This window comes from Hipposideros armiger, unplaced genomic scaffold, assembly GCF_001890085.2.
Source record: "Hipposideros armiger isolate ML-2016 unplaced genomic scaffold, ASM189008v1 scaffold_990, whole genome shotgun sequence".
Taxonomy (NCBI): domain Eukaryota; kingdom Metazoa; phylum Chordata; class Mammalia; order Chiroptera; family Hipposideridae; genus Hipposideros; species Hipposideros armiger.
This window is the reverse complement of record NW_017732340.1, coordinates 523,240-543,572: the sequence shown is the minus strand read 5'-3', so window position 1 is coordinate 543,572 and position 20,333 is coordinate 523,240. Positions and strand designations below refer to the sequence as shown.

At 52.8% G+C, this 20,333-nt stretch overlaps 1 protein-coding gene across 4 annotated transcripts in view; it reads left to right on the top strand.

Annotated features, from left to right (window-relative positions):
* Positions 1-20,333, top strand: part of POC1A (POC1 centriolar protein A) — an 87,331-nt gene that overhangs the window by 6,860 nt on the left and 60,138 nt on the right. Inside the window, exons 1-5 of one of the 4 annotated variants that reach the window (XM_019631331.1) lie at positions 13,804-14,126; positions 16,772-16,853; positions 17,789-17,960; positions 18,736-18,915; positions 20,188-20,295. In XM_019631331.1, coding sequence (XP_019486876.1) covers positions 14,109-14,126; positions 16,772-16,853; positions 17,789-17,960; positions 18,736-18,915; positions 20,188-20,295 — 560 coding nt within the window. In that variant the 5' untranslated portion in view covers positions 13,804-14,108. Of the gene's footprint in view, positions 1-13,803; positions 14,127-16,768; positions 16,854-17,788; positions 17,961-18,735; positions 18,916-20,187; positions 20,296-20,333 lie in introns of those variants that run through there. The other 3 variants (XM_019631333.1, XM_019631330.1, XM_019631332.1) reach the window with 3 other exon arrangements.

Sequence of the window (20,333 nt, the reverse complement as noted above, 5' to 3'; positions counted from 1 at the left end):
CCAGACAAGGTGGGTTCACCCACCTCCAAGAACCTCTGGGCAGCCAGCCACGCCTCAAGAGGCAAGAGTCCTCCCCAGCACCACACGCTGGTGGACAGTGTGCTCCCTTTCTCTCCCCTGCACCTGGGTCAGCGAAGGCCTCCTCTGCCTGCCTCCTCTCTCCTTGGGGGGCCCCGGAAGGAGGAAAGGAGGCCTTGAGGATGAGGTTTTCTGCCCACTCCAGAACTCATGCCCTTCTACCACCCTCTGTCTCCTCTTCCGGTTCCCGCAGTCACGCCTTCCTTTTCCAGTATTAACCACAATTCCGTAACGGCCGCCGTCTTATTGAATTCTGGCCCTACCATAGGCACGGTCCCAGACACTTCTGTGCATTTTCTTACCCACTTCTCACAGGCACCCTGTGTAGTAGTGATGGGCAGCCCCGTCAGAGACTGCAGGTAGACTCCACCCTCTGTGTGCTATGTGGCCTTAAACAGCTGGCACAGCCTCTCTAAGCTTCCATTTCCTCATGCACAAAAAGGGAGTGAGACTTTCTGTGATGGTTAAATATTATGTGTCAACTTGGCTGGGCCAGGGTGCCTATTGCTTGGTTAAACCCTAGCTCAGCGGTTCTCAACCTGTGGGTCGTGACCCCTTTGGGGGTCGAACGACCCTTTCACAGGGGTCGCCTAAGACTATCGGGAAAACAAAAAGATATTTACATTATGATTCATGACAGTAGCAAAATTACAGTTATAGAGTAGCAACGAAAATAATTTTATGGTTGGGGGTCACCACAACACGAGGAACTGTATTAAGGGGTCGCGGCATTAGGAAGGTTGAGAACCGCTGGTCTAGATGCTGCAGCGAAGATATTTTGTACACGTGATTAGCATCTACAATCAGCTGACTTTAAGTGAAGGAGATTTTCCTTGATAATGTGTGTGGGCCTCATATGGTCAGCTGAGGGCCTTGAGAGTACAAATGGAGAAGGACTTCTGCTGCGAGCTGTAACAGAAACCCTGCCTGGGTCTCCAGCCTCTCGGCCTGCCCTACAAACGCCACAATCACGTGAGCCAATTCCTAAAATAAATCAGTCTTCATCTCCATGTGTACTGAGAAATTGGTTTTGTTTCTCTGGACAACCCCGATATGCTTCCTACACACAAGGCTGACGTGAGGACTTGCTGCGACCCTGGGGCGGGGACCAGCACCTGGAGATGGCACGCAGGCCTTGTTAGCTGGTGGCTTCTAATGAAGACACCGAGGCTTGAAATAATGACAGGTTCAAAGTTTCAGAGCTGGACTCGGGGTCCGAGCTAGGCCTGTCAACATGTCCTTGCCCTGTCAGTCACCTCCCAGCCACAGGAGTCAGGGCCCCCGAGGGGCCACTGGTGGCTCCCTCTCTCCAGAGGCCCCCTTCAAGTGTAAAGCCCTCAGGCCGTGGCGGGGGAGGTGAGACCAGAAAGGCGGTTGGGGCCCCACGGGTATTATTCTTGTCTTGTGCAAGACGAGCAGACTTGTGACACGCCAACGCTCATCAGCCCTAAACCATAGGCCCTGCCGTGGCCTTCAGAGTCAGTGTGAGGAAAATGAGCGGGCAGTGACGGTTCAGGGGCCACCGCTTCACCTTGGGGAAGCATCCACAGCCCCCCTCCCCGCTCTGCACACCTCGCAGATGTACATCTTTGCAGCCCAGACCTGGCATCAGTTGCACAGAGGCCCGCAGGGGCCAGAGGGCAGTGGGTGCCCTGGGCTGAGGGGCAGCCATATCTTGGCTCCGGCCATTGTCACTAGGAATACAGCCTCGTGTGGCCAGCCCTTACTCCCGTTTTTCAAGAAAAGCCTCACATCGAGATTTTTATGTGAGCACTGAACTTGTTTTTAATAAGAAAAACTTATTGAATAGATAATATTTGTATATGGTAAAAATGCAAATAGTATGACAGGGTGGACAAAGACATTCCCCTCATCCAGGTCTTTCCCCAGACACAGCCACTGTTCCCACGTTCTCATGGGTCCAGAAAGATCCCACTCACTCAGCCAACGTTTATGCTGATCGCCTACTACAGGTCCAGCGCTGCTCTTGTAAAGCAGGGTCCTCCATGCCTGCTCCTTGCTCTTTGTACTTAACTCTGTTGCTGGGAGAGGCCTCCGTGTCACGGCTGCATAGTACTCCACAGCGCCGACGCTTTGGTTTACTCACCTAGCACGGTTTGCTGGTTTCCAATAGGTTGCTCCTACAAATGCCTGTTAACATGCCTCCTCATATGGGGTGAGAGCTTCTGTGGGATTTTTAGAAAGGAAATCACTAGGTCAAAGGTCAAAATCTTTTCTTCCAGCTTTGTTTTCCTCTCAGATTGAATTGCATGTGTTCTTATAAGCAGCCTCAGGTCCCTGATGGAGTGAGGTAGCTTTCAGGAAATGGATAAATAGGTTTCTTCACTCAGCACCTACTCATTGTGCACCTAGCATTTACCAGGCATTGAATTAGGTTCTGGGGCAGCAGCTGTGCACAGGACAGATGCAGTCCAGCCCTCATGGAGTGGACAGTCTAGTGGGGAAGACAGGTGCACCCAGCACCAAGGAGGGGTTGACTGTGTCTCATTATATTGCTCTTATTGTGATCAAAATCGGAGCCAAGGCACCTGGATGAGAGGGCGGAGGAAAAGGCAGCACTCAGAAAGAAGGTGGGCTCCAGGTTCTCGAGGCCTCCGAGGCCCCTGAGAAGCGGGAGTTGGGAGGAACAGGAAGGCCACCAAGCCCTCGCTGAAGTCACACAGGCTGGTATAGCTGCTGGGAAGCTGTGTGAGGGGCAGCAAAGGCGGTCTAGGCCCAACTGGGGGGGACCCAAGAGCCAGGCGAGAGAGGGACCTTGTTCTGTGGGTTTGGGATTGAGGAACGGCTCTGAAGCCTTGGGGCTCCACCTCAGCTGAGGCAGACGCTGGGCTTCAGGCAGGGTGACTGTGTCAGACCCAGCCAGGGGGCCTGGGGGGAGGGGGAGGGCAGCCATGACATTTACCCAACCTCCGGAGCCCATCGGGCTCCATGCAGCAGCCGCATTGTGACACCAGCTCAGAGCTCCCTCCAGCTAACGGCCACCATCCCACCTGGCCTCTAGGTTCCTCTTTTCTGAGCCACCCACATCGAGGTTCGTTGGGACTTTGCTTCAATTGCTCTGACCTAGGGGGGATGGAGGCGGGCAGCAGTGCTGGTAGCTCACAGGAGGTGCTCAATGAGCGTTTGTGGAATGAATGAAAAAACGAGCAAATGCATGCATGCATGAATGGAGTGAGTAAATATACCAGGATTCTCTGTGGACTGTGTGTGAGTGCATGTTGTGTGTGGGGTTCTCAGGCCCCAGAGATAAGGCCCACTGTGGTCAGGTTGTGCCAGCAAAGAGGCAGGTGTGGAAAGCGGGAAGCAGACTGCTGGTCAGCACGTAGCCCAGAGATGGGCAGGGAATCTGAAGTCGCTATCCAGGTAGCCGGTTGCTTGGGCATTTGCGGGTGCCTACCCTGGGGAGCAAGATCTGGGACGCAGGCCTGATGCCTGGCTGTCGACAGGGCCAGAGGAGGGGCTGCTCAGCTTGGAGACGGGCCGGCCGGACTGACAGCCAGGAACCCACCCAAGCCTTCTCCAAGCAACACATGGACAAAAAGAGCCTTCTAGAGAAGCTGCCCCTGTAACTTAGCCACAGGTTCAGGCAGCATGGGCGGTCCGCAGCAGGCATGGTCAATATCTTAGGAAAAGCAAGGCGTCGCCCCCCCCCTTCCTCTACTTGTTCCTGATCCCCCCGGACCCCTGAGGTCCCAGGGCAGCCCAGGAGTCAGTATGTCCTCCCAGACCTCAAAAAGAGTCAATGTGGGCCGGCTGAGTGGCGTGTTGGTTAGGAGTTGGCTTGGGACGCCAGCTCTGAGCAGCAGAGCCCCGGTTCAGATCCCACATGAGGGCCAGTGATGCTGCATCCTCTACAGCTAAGATGGTGAACAACAGCTCAACCTCAGGCTAGGCTGCCGTGAGTCGCCGGCGATGGTGTAGGCTGCAGTGGGGCTGGCCGGCAGCAGGCGTGAGCTTTCGTGAGCTGCCATGAGCCACCGTGAGTGGCCATCTAGTGGCTGGCGAGTGACTGCCTCACCTGGGAAAAGCGCAATGATAATACCAACATGGGCCAGTGAAGCAACGTCCTCCACAGCTAGACTGAAGAACAAAACGACAGCAACTTGTCTGTTCCCCTTCCCCGATTCCCCAATTTAAAAAAAAAAAGAAAAAGGGGGTCGATGGGTTTGCAAATCACCCAGGCCCAGTTAGGGGCACCATCCTGTGTATCTAAAGATTCGTGCACTTTCCAAAGGGCAGTCAAGTGGTCTGCCCTTTGTGCCAGGTTCAGTGCGGAGGTGGGGTGGGGGGTTGTTTGTCAGGTGTTCTCTTAAAAAAATGTCCTGTGGTCAAGTAAGTTACGAAAGCCTATTATATAATTCAGCTGAGGTAGTAAACAAAGGTGAGCGGTTTCTTGTTTGTGGGTTTTGGCAGAGCCTTTCACAGGTTGTGGGCTGCCAGAGTGCTTAGGGGTATCAGGGGCTCCAATAGTGTGAGTGTCATCCCACCCCATCTCCCCCGTTTCTTAGAGCCTCTGGTGGTGGGAGTGCTTGAGCCATGCTGCTTGAGGGGCTCCACCCCAGGGTTCCAGACTCGCCAGGGCACCTGAGAACCTGCATTTCTCCAAGCTCTCAGGGCTGCTGCTGGGACCAAACCCCTCATCTCCTCACAGAGCAGCCCGAGGGCACTCCTCCCCTGCCCACAGCCTCCTGTGACCCCCTCTCACTGAACAGAAGCCACGGGAGACTGCGAGGCCCACCCACCTAGATGACACCCCCCGACACACATTTTTCTGCTCCTTAAACCCACCTCAGCCTATGCTGTTGCTGTCCCTTCTGCCCTGTAACGCTCGTCCTGATCTCGGTGGGGCAGGCCCTCTCTACCTACCCCTTCATTCTCACCCCCCACCCATCCTTGTAGCCCTGCTCTTCCAAGAGGTCCTCCATAACCATGTGTGTCAACACTGTGAAGCCAGGGCCGTGCCTTCTACTCACAGCTCCATCCCCAGTGCCCAGTACAGTGCTTGGCAAAGGTGGGGGAGGAAGGTTTGGGGGAGCCCTTGAATGAACAGATCCCAGAGCACCCCAGGGGGCCTCCAGCAGGACTGATGCCTGGGCCTCCCAAGCCAGCCAGGCATGAATAGCTGGGAGCCCTCACACAGGAGGGTGAGGAATGGGGCTCTCGGTCTGATGCCAGGTGTGGTGCCCAGGCTGGGGCAGTGGGGAGTGGCCCTGTGAGCAGCCAGGCTCTGTCACTGTTTGATGAACCTTATCAGAACCTGCATCCTATCCTTGGAACATTCGGGGTTGCTGACGCAGCTCCCAGAGGTCATGGCAGTGCAGATGAACTCAGCTCAGCGAGCTGCCCAGAGTGACCCTGGTGAGCTCACAGGGTGTCCTGTGGCAGGCCTGGCCTATGGGTGACCCTAGTGGGCAGCTGCGGGAAGGAGGGTTAACCCACGCCTGTCTGACTGCCGTACGTAGGAGTTACGGGCAGGGGTGGGAGCGTGGCAGAGGCGCCCCCGCCCAGCTGTGAGGTGGGGGGTGGCTGCTCAGAATCTTCACTGGGGTCGTGGGGCCTGTCTGATTCTGTGTCCGGCCTTCCCTCCCAGAGGCTGTGCTGTGGGTACCCCCTCCCCGGGCCCCCCATCACACCAAGCCTGTGGGTTTGAGTAGCCTTGGGGGTGGGGATTGTCGTGAATGTATGCATGATATCAGTGGTGACCTTGCTCCAGATTGCCAAGGAGTTTTCTGACGAGCAAGGCTTTGACTTTGGGGTTTTCTAATGCCGGGGAGCTGGCATTGGCCCCTGAGCCTTGCTCTGAATGGCTCTGCCTGACGAGTGGGCTGCGGGCTGAGGCTCCTGGGCCACCTGTCCTGGCCCTCCTGGGTGTAACTCCCTGGCAGGTGACTGGCTTTCTGTGCACTTATATCTGCACATATGTGCACGTGTGAGTACGTGGGTACCTGCAGGACAAGTCTGCCAGCCTGAGCGCCCACAGTCTCCCACCGCCAGCCCTTCTTTTTTAAGCTATAACTTATTGAAAGCTTACTGTGTGCAGGGCCTGTGGTTTAATCCTTACAGCAACCCTATGCCCTAAGGTTGCCTCCAAAATTACATTGAGGTCCGAACCCCCAGTACCTGTGAATGTGACCTTATTTGGAAATCGAGTCTTTACAAATGAAATCAAGTTAAAATGAGGTCATACTGGATTATGGTGGGCCCTAACCTCATGACTGGTGTCCTTACAAGGGCACAGCGGTACTTAGAGAAGGCAGTCGTGTGAAGGAGGAGGCAGAGGTTGGAGTCATGCTGTCACAAGCCAAGGCTTCGGGGGCTTCCGGAAGCTGCAAGCAGACGGAAGGGTCCTCCCTAGAGGGTCCTGAAGGAGAATGGCTGTGCCAACACCTTGACCTCTGACTTTTGACCTCCAGAACTGTGAAAGAATAAATTCCTGTTGTATTAAGCCACCTAGTTTTTGGTACTTTGTTACAGCAGTCCCAAGTAACTGATACACCTAACTTCTGTTATGATTTCCCCATGATCTCCATTTTACAGGAGGAAACTAGGCTCCGTGAGGTTAAGCTCTTGTCTGCAGTTACACAGCAAGTCGGCGTTACCCCTAGGACTGGAACCCAGATCTGCACAACTCCAGCCTCCCCTGCAGACCCCTGAACTGTCACCTTCTCCCCTGGCTCCATCCCCTGACCCCAAAAGCACCCCCACCTACCACGCACAGCCTCAGGGGAGACCCCATCCCCTCCCTGCTGGGGGTCTTCCTTGCTAGCCCCTGAAGACTTGTCCAGTGTCCAGGCTTCCCCAAGCTCCGGCTCCCTCCTTTCCTTCTCAGCACGCTTCAGGGGTGGCCCTCGCCATCCCTCCAGGCCCCAGAGTGGCCTCAAGTCTTTGATGCTGATCCCAACTGTCCAAGTAGGAATTCTGGTACCCCCGCAGCCTGGCACCCCACCGATCTTCTGTGCAGTCAGGATCTCCCTGTGGCTGAACCCCCTTCTCCAGTTGCTCCTCAGATCTCCAAGGCCCAGGCCTTTGTTCCCAGACCTCTCTCCTCTTACAGGGGCTTCTCCGGCCCATCCTAGCTGGGGCTTCCAAGCTCACGCTCTCTGCCGAGGACACGCCCTTGGGCCCTCAGACCCCCCCCCCCCCCCCCCCCCGTCTCACTTGGCATTGCCCAATTCTGCTCCCTGGCCCCCTTTCCAATTTATTCCCCCTCACAATGGCCATCAGACACAGCCAACAAGACCTGGCAGTACCCCCTTCCTCATTTCCATGGTCCCTTGCCCTCAGCCCTGTCACACCGCTCCTGAATTTCCTAAACCTTGCTGAGACAGTAACTTGCCACCACACCTTCCCAGAGAGGAATAGTCCCCTGGCCAGTGTCACCCCAGGCACATCCCCTTTGCTCTGGGCCACACGTTTGCCTGTCACAGGTAGGGCTTTGCCCAATCTGCCCAGGTAAACACCTCTGACTGCTGGGCTTCCAGTCTCTCCCCAGTAGCTCAGCCTCCAGGCCTGCTCACAGAGTGGTCCCTCTAAAGAGGGCTGACTGCGCCCCTTGCTGGCATACAAGCATCCAGCACCTCCCATGCCTACAGGACAAAGGCTAAGTTCCCCTGCATGGCATTTGAGGCCTTCCCCGCCTACTGTCCAGGCTCCTGTGGGCTGCAACATTCAGACAGAGGAGGCCCTGGTTCTTCTAGTGCTCGTGGCTTCTCTGCAGCAGGGCCTTCTGTCTCCTTGTCCCCACCCCACTTTGACACCCCCCCTCCCCCACCTCCACTCTGGCCCAAGGGCAGGAGCTGCTACTGCCCAAGCAGTTGCTGGTCTGTTTGGCCAAATTTGGTGCAGCCAAATTCTTCTGGCATGATTTAGCAAATTCTGAGCCAGCCTGTTTGGGGGAGGGAAGGCCAGAGCCTGTCTGGTGCTCTGCTGACCTTCCTTGGACCAGCAGAGGTTTGCACGGCAGAGGTCATTGGAGTCCATGTCCATGTGGCACAATGGCACCAGCACAGACACACAAACCAGGACACACGGTGTAGCCCTTGCGTCTATTACCCAGTCCCCCCCCCCCCGCCGTTACCACTTTTGAGGACACAAGCCTGACTTCCTACTGCCACTGCTGGAGACCCTGTGCTGAGGGCCTTCTTTGTCCTCGAAGCCCCTAGTCATGGTGTAGGACATGGCTGGAAGTGTCGGGCCTCAGCTATGGCTGTCGAGAATGGGTGGCTCCTCACCCTCAGGTGGAGCGATCCTCAGATGTGTTCTAGAACTCTCCAGTGAGACTGGGCCCTGGTCACCCACAGCGGTGACTTGCTTAGTAGCACAGCCGTCACTGGCTGCTTTTCCGCCTCTGTCTCCCTTGCCGACTCCCGACCGCTTTTTCCTAGAATCACCTCCCAAGTAAACAAATTACCCTTGAATCCTTTCCCAGAGTAAGGCTCTGGAGGAGCCCAAACTAAGGTCCATGGGCCCAGGTACATGCATGAAGCGCCCCACACAGGCACCCCACACACAGCTGAGGAGTGTGAAGAAAGGCAGTGGAGTCACGGTAGTCAAGCAGCTAAATTGCTAAAATCAAGTAGGCTGAGGCATGAGGAAATGATTCTAGTCTTGCTTTAACTTGTCTGGGACTTAAACTTTTGAACTCCCCTGTTATGCCTGGGGATATGTGTGTGTGTGTGTGTGTGTGTGTGTGTTTGTATCTCCTTTGGATAACCCTCTGAATACTCCCCAGTGCACCTAGGATGTTCACTTGTCCACACTGCCTGACCTCCATTATCTAGTAGACCATGGGACACCTGGAAGATTATCATCTTGGACCAATCCAGAGGCTAAGAATGCAGGACTGAGTCTTCTCAAGAATGTACATTTTTTTTCAATTTTTAAAGTACAGCTGACATACAATATTACAGTAGTTCCAGGTGTACAACATAATAAGTAGACATTTATGTAACTTACAAAACGATCCCCCCTGATAAATCTAGTACCCATCTGACACCATAAGTAGTTATTACAATATTCTTGACTATATTCCCAATGCTCGTGACTATTTTGTAACTACCAATTTGTATTTCTTAATCCCTTCCCCTTTATCACCCAGCCCCCCAGACACCCTCCATCTGGCAACCATCAGTTTGTTCTCTGTGTCTATGAGTTTGTTTCTGTTTTATTTGTTTTTTTTTTCAGATCCACACATAAGTGAAACTATACAGTATTTGTCTTTCTCTGTCTTACTCATTTCACTTAGTATAATACCCTCTAGATCTATCCGTGTTGTTGCAAGTGGCATGATTTCATGCTTATTTATGGCTGAGTAATATTCCATTCTATATATGTACTGCATCTTTTTTATCTATTTGTCTACTGATGGACACTTGGGTTGCTTGTGTATCTTGGCTATTGTAAAAATGCTATGAACATAGGGATGCATATCTCTTATTGAATTAGTGTTTTGGGTTTCTTAGGATAAATACCCAGAAGTGGGATTGCTGGATCATATGGTGGTTCTAGTTTTAATTTTTTTGAGGAACCTCCATACTGTTTTCCATAGTGGCTGCCCCAATTTACATCCTACTAACAGTGTATGATGGTTCCCTTTTCTTCACATCCTTGCCAACATTTGTTTAATTTATTGATGATTGCCATTCTGACAGGTGTGAGGTGATATCTTATTGCAGTTTTAATTTGCAATTCCCTGATGATTAGTGACCTTGAGCATCTTTTCATGGCTATTAGGCATCTGCATGTCCTCTTTGGACAAAAATCTATTCAGGTCCTCTGCCCATTGCTAATTGGATTTTATTTGTTGTCGTTAAGTTGTATAAGTTCCTTATATATTTTGGATATTCACCCCTTATGAGATGTATTATTGGTGAATATCTTCTCCCATCCGTAGGTTTATCTTTTTGTTTTGTGATGGTTTCCTTCACTGTGCAAAAACTGCTTAGTTTGACGTAGTCCCATTTGTTTATTTTTTCTTTTGTTTCCCTTGCCCAAGGAGCCTTCTCTACATTTGTGGCCTTATAATCGAGCCTTACTCCTGAGCCCACCTGCTTTGTCCCTGCTCCCCAGACATTCCATGTTTAGTCCTGTCACCAGACCTTTGCCTGGGCTGCTCCCTCTACTGGAACTGTCCTTCCTCTTCTCCCCTATCAACGGACACCCTACTTATGTTTCAAAGTTCAGATCTCTCTGCTCCCTCAGAGAGGCTTTTCCTGATTACCCTAATCCCGTTCCCTTCGCTCCCGCTGAGAACAAGGCCTACCTCATTATAATCTATGAGCAATCTTGTCATGATTCATTTATTCAAAAATATTATTGTGCCCACTCTGTCCAGGCCCTGTGCTGGGTGCAGGAGTATGGTCACATCTTTTTCACAAAGCTGACATTCTAGGGGGAGAAGACAGTGAACCAACAAGTCCAGTGTGTCAGATGGTGATATGCCGCTGGCAGAAAATAAAGCAGGGAAAGGGGAGGATGGTTGGTATTTTCAGTAGCGTGGTCAGAGAAAGCTACACTGAGAAGGTGATGTTTGAACAAAGTCATGATGGACGTGATGGGTTGAGCCAAGGGGACACTGAAACACTAGCCAGTGCAAGAGTGCTGCGATGGGAGTGTGCCTGGCACATTGTTATTCAGAGAGCAGCGAGAAGACCAAGGTGACTGGAGCAGAGAGAGCAGGGGAGTGGTGGGAACAGAGGCAGAGAGGTGTCACCAGATCGTCAGAGCAGATGAGGTGCATGATGTGACTGAGCTCAAGTAAGAAGGCACATGTGCTAAGTGGCAGCTCAACGTCAGGCTCTGACATGAATTAATAGCTCACGGGACCCTCCCTCTCTCCCCCACTGTGGTAGGATTGTTGTGATTGTTTTACAGTTAAGAGGCGAGCAGAGGTGGTGTGACTCCTACTAGATCACCCAACCTGGAGGTGGCAGGGCCTGGACTCACCCCTAGATCTGCCTGACCTGCTCAGAGTTTCAAAACCAGGCCAAGGGCAGGTGTAGTGCAGACTGATAGCATTGGTGGGGCTTTCCAGGCACAGGCTGGGCTGGGCTGTGTGGGTGGGTGTAATCCCTGCCTTTCCTCCTTTCTCTGCCCCACTCTAGGATAGTCTTGGCCCTTAGGCAAGGGGGTCTGGGAGTGATGAGAGGGAAAGAGGCTCTCGTAGGGGGGCCCATCTGTGGGCTTTGTACCAGGACGGAGACATCCCTGCCACAAGGGGGCTTGAAAAAGTTGTCTTCCAGCCCCACTCAACATGGAGGTCTCCCCAACATTGAGAATCTTCCAACATTAAGGCCTCCCCCCAACATGGAGGCCCTAGTCAGAAATGGAGTACAGTCTGATGGAGGTGGCATGGGGTAGGGGCTGCCAAGTCAGAAAGTGGAGGCATCAATCTTGGTTTATGCAGGTTGTCCTAGTGGTGGATCCTAGGTTGTCTATGTGATGTTGGCAGTCAACCTGTTCGCAGTTTTTGGAGAATAAATGAACAGGGGTGGGGGTGGGGCAGCCCCAGCACCTCCTCCCTGATAAGTGAGGCTAGAAGGCAGTGGAATCTGGAAAAACTGGGGAGAATGAGTAAAATCTTCCAGTGCCTCTCTTTGAGCAAACCTGACATTTGAAAATCATTTTACAGAAGGATTTCTCTAAATTCAGTTTTGTAGATTACAAGCTCCTATAGACCAGGGGCGTTCAGTAGCTTGAAAATCATCCTTTGAACAGTGCTGAACAATTTTAGGGTGTTATACTATACTTGTTGTTTTAAGGAGAATTTCATAGTATCTAAGTTAAATGAGCCTGAATATTTTTAGCATAATGGAATCAATTCTATGCCAAATCAGTGAAGATGGGATTAAATGTTTCTTGTGTCTCACTCCAGACCTTGCAGGTCCTAAGGAGAGACCCACTCCCCCATATGCCAGCTCGCTGCATGCGCCAATTTCTAAGTTTATTGAATCAGGCTCTGGTTTGCAGGTCCAGGTAAATACTATCTTAGGTCTCAGATGTGGTTAGAAACCTGAGGGCCTGGCCAGGTTCTAACCAGTGTTGGGGTCTGACCAAGCCAACAAGGAGCTATGTCATAAACCTGACAAGCTATGAGTGGGGCCACATTGAAGGCCTGAGAATCTCAGTGACCAAAAGCAACCATATAGGATGGTCTGATCATAAATTCTCAAGTGGGCAGGCCACGGCGGGTAGTCTAGTCATGTCTCAGACCCATGCTGTTTTAGCAAAGGTCAGTCTTTATCTTAAGGGAGCCCTGTCCATTGTTTTTATGCATCTAGGATACCATATCTCTCAAATGTCAGAGTAACTTCCTTTTCCGACCCTTCCAAGACACAACCACCAGCTCCAAAAAACCAGACCACCATCATCGTTGTCTTGCTGCCCGCATACCATCTCTATTTACTGTAAATGTTTACTATCTTGTATCCGATGTAAAAGTATGTCTCCCCATTTTGTTTTTTATCCCATCCCAGAGATTTCCCCGTTTTGCTTTTTCCTGCCTCTTTAATCCTACCACCAATGGACTTCATGTAACTTTCCTTACATATCTTCTCCTTTGATTCTAATGTATAAGAGAAGCTGCAAAACTGCTGTTCTTCAGAGCATTTTCTCAGTCTGAGATTTTGCTTCCAGGCATGTCCTGAAAATTTTGGCTCAAATAAACTCATAAAACTTTTCTAGCCTGAATATTCTTTCATGGACATAAGTTTCTTATTTTTATTGACATGTAATTGACATTCAATATCCTATTAGTTTCAGGTGCACATCATAATTTGATATTTATATAGTGAAATGATCCCCACAATAAATCTAGTTACCATCTGCCTAGCTGTGGAGGGTGCAGCTCCGTGGCCCACGTGGGGATCGAATTAGCAACCTTGGTGCTATGAGCACTGTGCTCTAACCAACTGAGCTAGCCGGCAGCCCCCAGAAGTTTCTTGAATCTTGCAAAACATCAGGTCCAGGTCAGTTCCAGGTTGCGAAAGTGCCCTGAGTGAGGTGGGGTAGAAAGGTCGAGACACACAGCCTTGGCCTTCGGACAGCAGAAAGTGAACAAAGACGGCCTCTGGTGGCCAGGCCCCGAGATTGTCTCCCCCTTTAAACAAGTAATTAATTTATAAGGGCGTCCCAGGGCTGAAGAGTCCTGAGAGGGCCAGGCTGCACCACACTCCCTCATAAGGGGAAACCGAAGCCTAAAGAACAGAAGTGTCTCCCTACTCCCATTTCCACCCCCCACCCCCGCCACTTGCGCCCGCCCAGGACACACAGCGAAGCAGGACAAGAACTGAGACTCAAATTCAGGTTTCTTCACTCCAAGGATGTGATTCCAAGCGACTAGCGTTCTTCTAAATGGCCACTTGTTTTAAGCGCGTTCCGAAGAGCCAACCATTTAAAGAGGTCCCCAGGGGCGAAGCACTGGCTCTTAATAAGGTATTGAGTCAAAACCCTGCCTCCCTGACGCTTTAAGAGGACACACGTAAACGACCTATCTGCCCGCCACTTCCGGGGTCCTTAAACATCATCGCAGCTGGTGGTTAATCCCGGGCCCCTCGAGCCCGCCCTTAAGGCATCTTGGGAAATGTAGTTCCACCTTCTTCCAGATACAAGGTGGGCGCCGTCTTGGAACTGCATTTCCCAGAAGGCTGTGCGGCTCGCCGTCTCCATAGCTGGGCTACAGGCGGGTGGGGCGAACCCCTTGTGACGGGCTTTTTTAATTTCTCAGGGGGAATGAGTGACGGGGGACAGAGGCCCTTGGCGGCGCCGTCCGTAAGTTGCCTAGCCTGGCGAAGCTGGGAGCAGAGACGGTGGACTCGGTCCTACGGCTCTGCTTCCGATTGGGAGGCAAATAGCGGAGGTGCCGCGTCTCCTTTAATTGCGGTGGGCGGGTCCCTGGGACGCGACGCGCGTTGCTATTGGCGGCGGTTGGGGGCGCGGAAACTGAACGCTCTGCAACGGCAGCCGCTACCTCCTCGGGCTGCTCCGGCGCCTTGGGCGCCCCTAGCCCTGCCATGGCCGCGCCCTGCCCGGTAAGTTCCTGCGGCGGCGGTCACCTGGGCCTTAGTCTCCCCTTGCAGACAGTGGGCTCCTGGCCTGGGCGAAGTCTGCGAGGGGGGCGGTTGGGACTTCGGGTTCCTAGCCCGCCCTCTCCCGCCTCAGTTTACCGTCTGTGCAGGGGGAGCTGAGTTGGGCCACCTAGTGAGACCACGTGCGGGCTACCAGGGCGAACACACCAGTCGCGGCCCCCAGGATTTGCATCCTAGCTGGGGAGACACTAGTACAGCCTGATTGGAGGTGTGACCTGAGGCCAGCGCCGGGCCTCTGGCCTCAGTCTCGCCATCCTGAGCAGTGGATGGCTACATGGGGGCGTGTTGAGAGTACACCCTGCTCCAACGAGTGGAAACGTCAGGCTCCTGGGATGCCCGGGAAGGCTTATGCCTGCAGTGTGACCTGAGCCCGGCTGCCGTCTCTGAGTCCCAGGTTCGGCCAGAGGGGAGCACTCCACAGCCCCTCTTTTTGAGAGGTTGTTTGGAATTTCCCTGGCCTTCTGGCTGGGTTGAGAGTCCAGGAGGCTGGGTGGTGGCCTGTTGGTCCCCTTAGGCATCTAGGGACATGAGCAGAGGGCTCAAACTAGGATCCAGGCCTATTGACCCTTAATCTAGTGCTCTTTCCACAAGACCTCTTCCTCCCAGCCCCAGACAGGGAACTACGGAGCCCGTGGGACTGGGGGAGAGGATGTTGGGAGATTTCAGGGCCCCTCTGGTTAGGAGTGGACCTGAAGTTGCCTCTACCCAGCGAGCCTAGAGGTGGGCACTGTCTTACTCCTGTTCTTTGGAGACTCAGGTGGCAGTTGCTGCTTTGTTGGGGGCCCTCCCCCAGCAGCCACTCCCTCTTTTGTTGCAAGGGGGACTCAGGCTGGTGTTTTGGGGGTGGAGCTGGGCACTGGGCCATGGGGCCTTTGTTCTGGTTACAGCTGAGTGGGATGGCAGTGGCCCTGCTCTACCACAAGGACATTTTTCCCCAAGAGGAGGCCTTGCTGGGCTCCCTGGTGCACCCGAAATGCTTCTTTGAGGTTCTTGATGTTTGGGGCTCTGGAGTACCATCTGCATGGCTTCCGAAGAAGGGTCCTGAACTAGGACTTCTCTGATGCTGGGTGGAGTGGGTGGTGGTGATGACACCAGGGAGGGGCCTCTCCAGGGCTGAACTTTGGGTTCACTGGCCATTCTGCAGTGGGCTTGAGCGTACAGAACCTGATTCCTGAGGTGGGGGGTGCTATAAGACCCACATTTTCTCTCCTTTCTTCTTTTTTTAAAAAAATAACTTCGCACAACTAGACTGAAGAACAAAAGGAAAGCAACTTATCTGTTCCCCTTTCCCCAATTCCCCAATAAAAGTCTTTTAAAAAAAAAAGAATAATATATTATAAATATATATTTAAGTAAGTCTAAAAGAGTTCTTTCAATAAAAATGTTATGTGCTATAAAAAAATAACTTTGTTGAGACATACCATAAAATTCACTTTTTTTTAAGTGTAAAATTCAGTGGTTTTTCATAATTTCAGTGTTGTGCAACTATCAACACTAATTCCAGAACGTTTTTGTCACCCCAGAGAAACCCGGTACCCATTAAAACAGTCACTCCCTTTCCTTCCTAGTTCCTCCCTTCTCCCAGCCCCTGGCAGCCACTGATCTATTTTCTGTCTCTATAGATTGGCCTATTCTGGACATTTCATATAAATGGAATCAGACAAAATATGGCCTTTTGTGTCTGCTTCTTTCACTAGGAATATGTTTTCAAGTTCACCCATGTTGTAGCGTGTCTCAGTGCTTCATGCCTTCCATGGCTGAATAATGTGCCATCGTATGGATAGAAAACATCTTGTTTATCCATTCATCCATTGACGGGTGTTTAGGTGTGTCTACTTCTTGGCTATTAGAATGATATTGCTATGAGCATTTGTGTACAGGTTTTTGTGTGAACATGTTTTCAGTTCTTTCGGATGTTTACCTTGAATTGCTGGGCCATTTGATAACTCTGTTTAACTTTTTGAGGCACTGCCAAACTGTTTTGTACAGGGGCTGTTTTTTTCTTTTTTTTTAAGATTTTAAAAAAGATTTTGTGTTCACATTTTCATGTGAATTTTAGGATCAGCTTGTCAATTTCTGCCAAAAGAGAATTTGTATTCAATACAAATAGGGATTGTATTGAATCTGTAGATCAATTTGGGGAGTATTGCATTTTAAAAATATCGGGTTTTCCAAATATGAACATGGGATGTCTTTCCATTTATCTTGTTCTTTCTAAATTTCATTTAATAATGTTTTGTAGTTTTCACTGGATACATCTTGTACTTCTTTTGTTAATTATTCCTAAATAGTTTACATTTTTAAGAATATGTCATAAATGGAGTTGTTACCTTACTTTTTCTGGATTGCTCATTGCTGGTGTACAGAAATACGATTGATTTTTGTATATTGATTTTGTATCCTATAACCTTACTGAACTTGCCTGTGAATGCTAATAGTCTTCTAGTGGGTTCCTTAGGATTTTCTACATGCAAGATCATGCTGTGAGCATTTCTAAACTCCCCTGGCTGTTACAGGAAGAGTCTTGGCCCTGGGAACTCCTTTTCTCATCCAGCCTTCTCACATTTGACCCTGGTCTCCCCCAGGAGGACCCCTCGCTGGAGAGGCATTTTAAGGGCCACCGAGATGCAGTCACCTGTGTGGACTTCAGTCTCAACATGAAGCACCTGGGTAAGAGGAGGCATCTTGTCCTGAGAAAGCCAAGTTTCCCCCTGGAGGTGAGGCGTGGGGGACGCAGAGTGAGGACCCACGTGCTCTAGCTAGACCTGCATCTTGCCTCGGGCAGCCAGTTCTGGGCGCCGGGCTCCGTGAGCTCCGTTCTACATGCCAGGTGTGAGGCCCAGAGAGGTTGGGGGCCTTCCAAGGTCACTGCAGCCTTTGGGGGTAGGACTGGGCTCTGGGATTTTCCCTCTACACCCCAGCCACCTCTTAGGTCGGGCCTGCAGAATGGGCCCTATAGAGTGGCTCCTTTTCCACAGTAACGGGCGCACCTTGTCAGATGCGTGCCAGAGAGAAGGAAGTGGCGTAGGGCCCGGCACGCCCCACCCCGCTGCCCTTGTAGCTAGGTGCCCCCCAACTTGGCTACCTGGGAGTTCATGCACAGCCATCATGGCTGTGGCTTCCTTGTTCCTATGGGCGAGAGTCCGTCCTTCCCTCCCCGCCTTCATCTTCTAGGCCAGGTACCCTGCCAGAGGCTGCTGGCCTTGTGGCCGCTTCAGATTAGCAGGAAGCGGAAATCATTTTTGATCCATTTTGGGGACCTCCTCTAGGCTTCTGAGTGGTTCCAGGCCCATTGGGTTGGGCTAGCTTTCCAGTTTTGGGAGGACTTGCTCTCCAGTGCCCTCAGGGTGTGTCTGTGGCAAGACCTGGGACCCCACAGGGGATGAGTTTTCCCATGGGCCCCCTGGGTTGCAGCCCAGGGCTGGCATTTCTTGGTCTGCTGCTAGGAGAGCTGGCAGGCATTAGGCTCTCCAAACTCCTGGTCCCCATTCACTGAAGGTGTGACCTGTCCTGTGGGAAAGCCCCCCGCCTCCCGTCGCCCCAGAGACAGGTGGAGACTCGAGGCCCTGTAGAGCCGAGGCTCACAGTGTACCTGCTCCCCTCAGCCAGCGGCTCCATGGACTCGTGCCTCATGGTCTGGCACATGAAGCCCCAGTCACGTGCCTACCGCTTCGCTGGCCACAAAGACGCCGTCACCTGTGTGAACTTCTCCCCTTCAGGACACCTGCTTGCCTCAGGCTCCCGTGACAAGACTGTCCGAATCTGGGTACCCAATGTGTGAGTTATAGACTTTGAGGGGCTTGTCTGAGTCTGGGGTCCTGGTCCAGGGCTGGCCCCACCCAGGTTCCCATCCTGATTCTGCACTAGTCACAGTGGCACATCCACCCCACTTCTGATGGAGGTGCCATCAGAAGAGGAGGCTTCAGCCGAGGCCCTCCCCACAGGGTCGGGAGAGGAATTCTGGGCTGAGCCTACTGCCCTGGCGCTTGCACAGAGGCGAGGTGGGGGCTCTGGCCGCCCTGTTGGACCTGGGCACTCAGGCCTGGATTGACTTTGAGGGGCCCCCGAAGGGTGAGGAGAGCTTCGATGTGCTCGTGGGCCCTCACGTCGCTGTCGGGGTTTCTGACTCTGGACACCTGTCCCTCACGTCACTGTTGGGGTTTCTGACTCTGGACGCCTGTCCCTCACGTCGCTGTTGGGGTTTCTGACTCTGGACGCCTGCCCCCACGTCACTGTCGGGGTTTCTGACTCTGGACACCTGTCCCCCACATCACTGTCGGGTTTCTGACTCTGGACGCCTGTCCCCCACATCACTGTCGGGTTTCTGACTCTGGACGCCTGTCCCCCACGTCGCTGTCAGGGTTTCTGACTCTGGACACCTGTCCCCCACGTCGCTGTCGGGTTTCTGACTCTGGACACCTGTCCCCCACATCACTGTCGGGTTTCTGACTCTGGACGCCTGTCCCCCATGTCGCTGTCGGGGTTTCTGACTCTGGACGCCTGTCCCCCACGTTGCTGTTGGAGTTTCCTGACTTGACGCCTGTCTCCACAGCAAAGGCGAGTCAACTGTGTTTCGTGCACACACGGCCACAGTGAGAAGTGTCCATTTCTGCAGCGATGGCCAATCCCTCGTGACGGCCTCTGACGACAAGACAGTCAAGGTGTGGTCGACTCATCGCCAGAAATTCCTGTTCTCCCTGAGCCAGCACATCAACTGGGTCCGCTGTGCCAGGTGAGCGTCATCCTTCCCAAAGACCCTTGGAGGGACCTGACGGGGGGCTGCCAGGTGCCAGCATCATGACCTTGGGCAAAGGAGCTGCTCTTCAACCTTCCTGAGCCTCGGCTTCCTTATCTGTGAAATGGGAACAATAACAGTTCTGCCATGGTAAGGCGTTGAGAACTTTCACTGAGCTGAAGCGTGACAAGTAAGTCATCGCGTTGCCAGCCACACTGACCAGGCATCTGTGCTGACGCAGCCCACTGTGAGTCAACAGGGACCACTTATTAGCAATAGCAACTGTAATAAGGAGGTCATGTCAGCACTGCCGCCACACAGGTCCCTCTACTTCCCCCTGGCAGTCCTGCAAGCTGGGTGGTATTGCTCTCCCATTTTGTAGATGAGGAAACTGAGGCTAGAATGGTGCAATGGCTTGCCCCAGAGCTTGGTGGGTAAGTGGTAGAGATGGGGTTGAACCTGACTCTGGCGCTAGGGCTTGTCTAGTTTCCTCTGGGGTGTTCTGCTCCTCAGAGGTTGAATTTGCTCCAGAGCTGCTTGGGGGTGGGGCAGTGCTGGGGGATGGGGTGACCCAAAGGACCTTTCAGGGTCCTAGAACTGCAGACACATGTTCTTGCTTCCGGCATATGCTGTTCCTTTTAACAGAGATCTCACCTGTCAAATCTCTGCTCCAAAGGAAGAAGCTGGGGGTGCCTGGGAACCCTGGGAAACCATGTGACTCAGAGGTCGGCACTGTGGCTGTGTTCTGGGGACCCCATGCAACCAACTTGTTCTCCAGGACACCTGTTCCTTGTTCTGGGAGGTCCCTGATTGCTCTGAGGCCTCACCATCAGGCTTCTGAGAAGAGGAGGGGCCAGGCCAGCAGATGGGTGTCAAGGTCACACCAGCATTTGGTGGTGGGGCCCCAGGACCTCCACCTTGTTGTTGGCAGGTTGTGTTTTGCTGACCCGTTCTCAGAGTCACATGTAGACTCAGGGGACCTGGAACAGGGTAATGATGCCGATGGTGGGCTTCGGGCCACCTTAATGCTCATAGCACCAGCAGTCAGCACGTCCATGCCATGTGCAGTGCCGGGGGCCTCCGTGCCTGCCCCAGCTCACACAGGGGAAGCCACTTGCCCAGGGTCACTCAGGATCGAGTAGGGCATGTGGCCCCGCTGGTTCCCGGGGTCAGGCACTTGGCAGGGCAGGAAGGTGGCTCTGGGGGGTGGTGTGCGGCGCCCATGTTGTCTGCTACTCAGTGGTACGACTTGTGCCCTGTCTCACTCAGGTTCTCCCCCGACGGGCGGCTTATCGTGTCTGCCAGTGATGACAAGACTGTCAAGCTGTGGGACAAGACCAGCCGGGAGTGTGTCCACTCGTACTGCGAACACGGCGGGTGAGTCCCCAGACCATCCTCCACTCGTATCTGCTTAA